A 7411-nucleotide genomic window follows, 5' to 3' on the forward strand; every position below is an offset into this window, starting at 1 on the left:
GCTGCAGGATGATTCAAGAGGGGAAGAACAGAAAGCTGATTAGTGTTTGATGTTCAGCAACAGAGTCTGTAACATGTTAATGTCAGCAGGTGACAAAGGCTTCTTCATCCTACACCGAGAAACATCAGGTGTCTTCTTCATCCTACACCGAGAAACATCAGGTGGCTTCTTCATCCTACACGAGAAACATCAGGTGTCTTCTTCATCCTACAAACAGAAACATCAGGTGTCTTCTTCATCCTACACCGAGAAACATCAGGTGTCTTCTTCATCCTACACACAGAAACATCAGGTGTCTTCTTCATCCTACACACAGAAACATCAGGTGTCTTCTTCATCCTACACACAGAAATATCAGGTGTCTTCATCCTACACCGAGAAACATCAGGTGTCTTCTTCATCCTACACACAGAAACATCAGGTGTCTTCTTCATCCTACACCGAGAAACATCAGGTGTCTTCTTCATCCTACACACAGAAACATCAGGTGTCTTCTTCATCCTACACCGAGAAACATCAGGTGTCTTCTTCATCCTACACAGAAACATCAGGTGTCTTCTTCATCCTACACAGAAATATCAGGTGGCTGCTGAGGTCGCTTTCCAGCCTGTTACTCAATTTATGGTGCTACAGGAGACAAGAATCAGGACCAGATCAACTTTGAACACATCTTTACTTTCTGGCACAGGCGGAAACTCAAGTGGTAACCAAACAACCACCGCCTGATTAACTGTTGGCCAACCATAAAATAACACGGCAACCGCATTTACAAAAGCCGACCACAAGATGGCAGCGTCAACCTGCAGGACACATCATTGTTACAGGAACTTTATTCGACGACCCCCGAGGGGGGCGTGCCCCCAAGACGCTCCGCCCCTGTTGATGTAGTCTTCATTGTAGTTCGTATGCAGTCGATGCTATTTATGGTGTGTAAAGTTGTGTAGTGTTGCATGAAACAAATGCCTAAAAATAAGTGGTTTAAAAGCACTAAAACACTATGGGAAAGGGCAGCATCTGTTTCTGTGGTGGTTTTACAGAGCCAGTGTTGGGCAGGTGCTGCTGAACACCACCAGTGACCACTCAGTCAGGCCACCGAGTCTACAATATGCTTAAAGATTCTTTACAGGTTGCTGGTGTTGAAAACTCCCAGGAAGTGACCACTAGTTCAACAGTAGGAGGGATGATAATGATGATGACGAGGGGAGGGGTCAAAGGTCGTCAGATGCAGTGGCCGCTGTCAAACCGTTGTCTCTTCCTGTTCTGCTGCTGCTCGAAAAACTGATGGATGTCATCGGGGGTCACGACCTGTCACAGGAAAACCCCGTGGTTACGTGGCATCAAGTTTTGCCAACATTGAAGACGAATGAGACCTGTTTTCCAAGAATGCTGCTCAGGCGTCATGAGCCAGCAGGTAATGGCAGTAGTGGGTTAATGTGTTCATGTGGAATCACACTCACTTTTCCTTCTGCTGCAAATGTCTGCAGAAAGTCCTTCAGGTCACTCTTCATGTCGTTGTACCCTGACAACGAACAGGAAGTGTTATGCCACAGCACCATGTGCACCAGAAGCTACTTCAGCATCACGCGGTACTCCTACTGTAGCATACCATGAATGATCTCCAGCTGCTGGACCCGGTTCAGGTTGTCCAGCGCAGACATCAGAGGATCATGTTGGCGCGTCTCTTCGCTGGTCTTCCCTTTGTTCTCGTAGGCGAGGACTGTGTCCGACTCGTCGAGCAGGAAGGACAGTCCGGTGGCCGACAGATTCTCCTGAAAAGGACGCAGAGCGTCACCTCGGTGATGTAATTTGCCGCCTCAACCAACACAGGCTTGGACGAGACTTACCAGGCAGCTCTGACAGGTGCAAAGTTTGGAGCGCCATGACGACGGCAGAAACACCGCACCCGACTGGACTCTGGTCTGACCAATCACAGGCAGTTCCTTCAGCCTGCAGCATGATCCCAAGTCCTCACGGCTGCGCTTACAGCTGGGCTGGATGTCCCCGTCAGACTGGTCAAGGATTTGTAGCACATTAAAGACAGTCGTCACTTTACCTGGAGTAATGTGTCTCGTCTATCGTCATGTCGTGCTGGCTGACCGCCGAGCCATCATCTCCTCAGACACCAACCCTCCGCCACCCTTAAGATTGAGCTACTGTCACCGTGGCAACCATCACCTTTGCTGTCTCGTTAGGAGAATCTCTCTTGGACTCGTCTGCTGTCATTTCCTTTTTCACCTGTATGTCTGTGCCAGAAACTGAAGTGGACGACAGAGAGAGAGGAAGTGGACAACAGTGAGAGAATAAGTGGATGACAGCCAGAGGAGGGCCACACAATTTATCGGACACACAAAAAACATGTTGAGGATGTTGCAGCTAACAACATGAACAAACTTCATGATGCTGGAGTGGATTCGAAACATAGCATGTGTTGCCATCCCCGTGGGAACAGGAAGGTGATAAACTAGGGACACAAATGAAAATCTGAGGAGGAATACCTGCCAAGTGTGCGGCGTAGGTCCAAAGGAATGTGTTTTTGTTCATGCAGGACTCGCAGATCATCTCCAGGAGCCCCACACTGTCTGGAACCACACAGCCCAAGTGCTGCAAACACAGGCGAGGTAAGTGACAACGACCACCAGAGGGCGCCACACCACCAGTCACCTCCAAGTGACTGAACTCTAGTGGGCAGCACTTTTCAGTGGTGTAGAACCAGTGTAGGTGAACCATTTCAGTCCCCAGAATCATCATCAGGGCGGCAGTGATGTTTTAGACTCACCCGTCCGTGCAGCCAGTCCTCACACACCACACACTGAATCATCTCATCCTCCACCTGCACACAACAAACATTAACAGACGGGTAGTGATGGGCAAACACACCTGCTGGTCATGTGACCTTGCGACATCACCTCACCTGGTCATCAGGGTCGGGGTAAGGTCGACTGCAAGTGCAATAAAGTCCAAAGAAGTTCTGACTGTATTTATTCAGATTGTTGACGCTGTCCTTCTCCTGCAACAGAGCCGTTACACACAAGAACCTGTGTTAAGCACTTCCTGTTTGTGATCCAAATGTTGAGACGGATGCACAGCTCCGCTGAACACTAGTGTTTTGGATCAATTACGTTTATTCACACAGTGAATTTATAAGAATAACGAGAGCACCACAGCCTGTTAACAATTAGAGGATTTGACGAGTTACCACAGGACAGGTTACACTCACAGGGAAGAGTTTACACTTCAGCTCAGCAAATTTCTTGTTTCCACAATCGCAGCGAAAATTCCTGTTGGAACCACAGAGGATGATCAAGTCAGAAACACATCCGGATCATAATCACCTTTTAAACATGATCTGAGCCTTCTGAATTTACTGGATGAACAGTCAGTGTGTTTCCACTATCCACACAAGTGTGTATGTGTGACTTGTGAGGGTGGGGTCTGCATGCAGCACTACTGTGATAGAATGATAAATTTAAACCCAAGTGTTGACCTTTTGGTGTAGAGTTCAAAGAGGTCGTGACCTTCGTGACACTTGTATGAACAGGCCAGACACACACCAGTCGGCTCGCCCCCCTTTGGTGTGCAGGTGTTACAGGCATACAGAGCCTGACGTTTCACATAGCCCTGAATATATATATATATAAAACACAGTCGTAAATAGCACAAAAGGAATCAAAATCTGTGGACTGCATTTAGTTCCAGAGTTAAGGAAGACTAGAGCCAACCTGAGGATACGAGCAGTGATCCGAGTCACTTCCTCCCAGTACAGCTGAAGCTTCTTCCTCCAGTTCCTCATCTTCCTGCAGGACATCCACCAGAGACACAGTCTGCTCCTCCGACATCCTCAGCCCAAAATCCACTTAAAAATAAAGTTATTTGCTTCAAAAAGCTTTTCTAGGTTCCATCCAGTGTTACCATGCAGCGTCAGGTGGCCCTGCTGGAGTCAAACAGCGCCACCTGTAATTTCCTGAAACCTGAAGTTCAGATTTCTTCCAAACACTGTCTGAGAGACAGTAAACTAATATCTGCCACACAAACAAATCTGCTGGTCTAAAGTCTTTTTTTTTCTTTGACAAGACATAAAAGTATGACTATAAAAATGCACAATCCAAATATATAGCGACCTACTCCTCAAATTGAACTAATGGTAGAATTCCTTCATTTTATGCAAGGCGGGCTCTTTTTTAATGAAACATAACGGTATTTTGGGTTGCTCCTCCTAGTGTCCAAGTGGTTCTGGTAGATATTAGCCATTATTAGAATTAAATAACATTGACATTTTTAACTTGTCTCACGTCTGTAGATATGGGCCATCGAAATTCTTGTTTCTGATATACAAACATTATTTTATGATCAAATATCTCTACAATGGAGAAATTTCACATCCTCCTTTGTTTGGTGGATAAATGACTTCAAGTATTTTTTCTTAATAATTAAAGGTTTTGTAGTGATTTCGCCCATTACCTGCTGTTTTGAGTCTGTATTGGTCCGATTGTGGGGTTATTGTTGCCTTTTACGCTGTGTTCGTTAAAAAAAAATGTTTGAGGCCATCTTTTGCTTTGGCAATGCAAGTTACCTCCTGTCCGTGCTAATGCTAACCAACGCAACTAACTTCTATCAGTGTAAACTTACCGACCTGCCGGACCACTAACTGGGAGAAGACGGACTGGTGTCGTGTCCAAACCACCAGGAGACTTGATAAAGACGATAGTTTTATTGACGATCAACTCAGTCTGACCCGCTGGTGAGGTCCGAGTTATCCAAACCGCTAACAGACACGAGCTAAAACGAAAACTTCCGGTTTATTTCCGCGGATCATAATTGGCGGGATTGCCCGGTCAGAGGTTAACGGAAACGAAAAAATAAAGTTTAGAAAATTATTTTGTCACTTAAAAACACAATTGACTCTTAAATTATTACAACAATGTCATGAAATTTCCTTATTAATATGTACGGCTGAACAAGATGGAATGGGAATAAAAATGGAATTATGTCGTCATAATAATGCGCCTGGGAGTTTGCGCCATTAAGTCCGTCTGTCGCTGCCGTAGTTTTTTTTTCTTCTTGATTACGCATTTTCACCGAAAAGACACCATTCACATTTTTAAAATTGTTAAATGTCATTTACAAAAGCAACAGTCATTTATACAGTTCAACAAAGCATAAAGACATTTGGCTGAAATATTTAAGACAATTATATAAAATTGAAAAACTTTTGTTTTTCATCTGACGTATTGATTTAAAAAGCTTGACTACATTTTATTTTAGCTTCCGGGTGGCAAATCTCCTTTGCATTAAATAAACCATGTTGGACTATTTAAGAGTAGCCTACATGTTACATTGTGTTGAACTGAAAAGGTTAAAAATACAAAAAGTTAAATCTAATAATGACCATCTATTATATCACTGACGAACACACTTTCTATAATGCTGATTACTCCGTGACCAGCTTGCGGGTTTTGCTCTGCAGGAGGTTCTGTTAATCTCATATAAGGTTTTAATTGGAATCTTGTTAATCTTAAAGTCACATTTTAAAAGAAAAATAAGTTTGTTGTTAAAAAAAAAGAATGCAGGGAAGCCAGAGGTGGCAGTTTTAGCTAATTAATGGCCATATTCTTTGGTGTGGAAGAGTAACACTCATTTTGTGGATTGAGGGGCTGTTGATAAAATTCCATTTAATAGGGATGACTGGAAATATATTTAATGAGGTTTAGGATTTTTTGGAAATGAAAAACCTATTCAGGTGAAGGTGGGAGCAGAATTATCAAGGCCCTGACAACACAGGGGAGAGTGTTTAGCCCAACCCTGTTCTCAGTACCGGTAGGTGATATATTCACCAACATTCCAGATGGGTCACTGATGATACAGTCCTTGGAAAGCAGATATAGAAACAGGTGAGGTGAGGTCTCGGGAGCAAAGTATATGGATCAGCAGCGGAGTGAGCTTAGACCTACAGGAGGAGAGCTCAAAAACTCCTGCAGAGTGGGGTGGCTGAGGAGGAAACTGTTAAATGAAACTAACTTCTAGATTACTATGGGGCCACATGGATTTTCATCCTATAAAGGGAGATCTACAGATGAGTCGAGACAAAGACAGGACGCAAAAGGACAGTTTTGAGTAAATACAGGCATGTTTGGTCAGATGTTGACGAGACTCGCGTGTGGCTCAATAATCCTGTTTACCGATGTGAGAGCCAGATAATAGACCTTTAACCTCTCAAGACTAAAAAAGTAAGAAAAATACAGATGTTAAAAGTGAATTCTACTTTATCCTTGCAGCAGATAGCTTGAGATTTTTACTGATGGCTCAAAGGAGGCACAAACAGAATCTTTGGTGCATTCCAGAATTTTTTAGCTGAACACAAAAACATCTGATTACATCAGTGTAATTGCTAGTGAATTGTTTGCAACATTTATGTCAGCACAGTGATCTTATCATATACTGACGTCATTAACTTGGTGTTTCAGTAGCAGAAGCATCAAAACTCACCAATAATGAATGTAATCACAGAGTATGGAAAGTGTGCAGGGAAGGACTTTGTGTTGGGTTTTTCTGGGACCCAGCACACCTGACAAACTAGCAAAGGAAGCAGCTCAGAGGAGCACTGCTGAAAATGAAATGAAATTAACAAAATTATAGGACAGAAACAAATGGACATTGGCAACAGCAGTGTGGGGAAACATTCAACAACAGAACAACTACTTGAAGTGTGCAGGCAAAATACAGAAGGAATGATGGATGTACTGAGGAAACTGGTGGAGGGTGGTGGACGGGGATGAGAAGAGCAGTTTGAGATGTGTAGAGACCCGAGGTGTTTTTATGTCTGACCTCTTTTGGATTGTTTAAGAAGATTTAAGGAGGAAGAGGACCTGAAGGTGGCAGTAATGCGCAATCACGGATGCCAACTGCCGTTACCCCCCCAAAGAAGAAGAAGAAGAAGAAGAAGATGGAGGCTGCAGCAGCTCTGCTGGCAGAGCTGACATTCCGGGACGGTGTAAAGGAACAAATCAGCGTTAAGGTGGAGAATAACCTGACATCTTTGATCGCTGCTGTTCAGGAGCTCAACGGCGTCGCGTCGCGACTCCTCAGCGAGCTGGTAGAGCGGGAAAAATCTCGCGGACACACACAAGGTAGCTGTGACTACGCTGTTAGCATCACACGGGCTCGTTTCCTGTGCTTTGTGATTTACCTGGTTACCTATCGCAGGTGAGGAAGAGGTGGAGGACAGTGATGAAGACGACGACGGGCCAGAAGAGCCGTTAAACGCTGAGCCGCATCCTCCAGCCAAAAGAACCAAAACTTAAAAAGACAATGTTTCTATTTGTGACAGCAATGAGCTGTGTGGACCACGTGACCCAAAACAGGCGTTCCCGCGCCGTCATAATAAAGTTTCTGCTGCTCATCACTGATCAATTAG

The 7411-nt window shown here is 44.3% G+C and overlaps 1 protein-coding gene across 5 annotated transcripts; it reads right to left on the minus strand.

Annotated features, from left to right (window-relative positions):
- Positions 1–654: 654 nt before the first annotated feature.
- Positions 655–7310, minus strand: ubr7 (ubiquitin protein ligase E3 component n-recognin 7). 5 transcript variants are annotated; one of them, XM_057016810.1, is made up of 12 exons: positions 7184–7310; positions 3720–3853; positions 3485–3618; positions 3218–3278; positions 2912–3007; positions 2777–2830; positions 2496–2601; positions 2176–2255; positions 1845–2009; positions 1607–1769; positions 1458–1519; positions 655–1305 (listed from the first exon to the last, which is right to left on the minus strand). In XM_057016810.1, the coding sequence occupies exons 2-12, from the start codon at positions 3834–3836 to the stop codon at positions 1219–1221; spliced, it is 1125 nt and encodes a 374-aa protein (XP_056872790.1). In that variant the 5' UTR covers positions 3837–3853; positions 7184–7310; the 3' UTR covers positions 655–1218. The 5 variants fall into 5 exon arrangements, with proteins under 5 accessions (XP_056872790.1, XP_056872789.1, XP_056872788.1 ...); XM_057016809.1 differs by lacking the exon at positions 7184–7310 and adding an exon at positions 4631–4831 and having other exon boundaries at positions 3720–3931; XM_057016808.1 differs by lacking the exon at positions 7184–7310 and adding an exon at positions 4627–4830 and having other exon boundaries at positions 3720–3931.
- Positions 7311–7411: the final 101 nt, after the last annotated feature.

The sequence above is a fragment of the Takifugu flavidus genome, chromosome 19, assembly GCF_003711565.1.
Source record: "Takifugu flavidus isolate HTHZ2018 chromosome 19, ASM371156v2, whole genome shotgun sequence".
Classification (NCBI taxonomy): domain Eukaryota; kingdom Metazoa; phylum Chordata; class Actinopteri; order Tetraodontiformes; family Tetraodontidae; genus Takifugu; species Takifugu flavidus.

Excerpts from the sequence above, each read along its gene's own strand:
- ubr7 (XM_057016810.1), bottom strand. The coding sequence starts at position 3,836 with ATGTCGGAGGAGCAGACTGTGTCTCTGGTGGATGTCCTGCAGGAAGAT. Across the intron at positions 3,008-3,217 it reads TGAAGTGTAAACTCTTCCCT|GAGAAGGACAGCGTCAACAA; the intron begins GTGAGTGTAACC and ends GCTCTGTTGCAG. Across the intron at positions 2,602-2,776 it reads AGGACTGGCTGCACGGACGG|CACTTGGGCTGTGTGGTTCC; the intron begins GTGAGTCTAAAA and ends CTGTGTTTGCAG.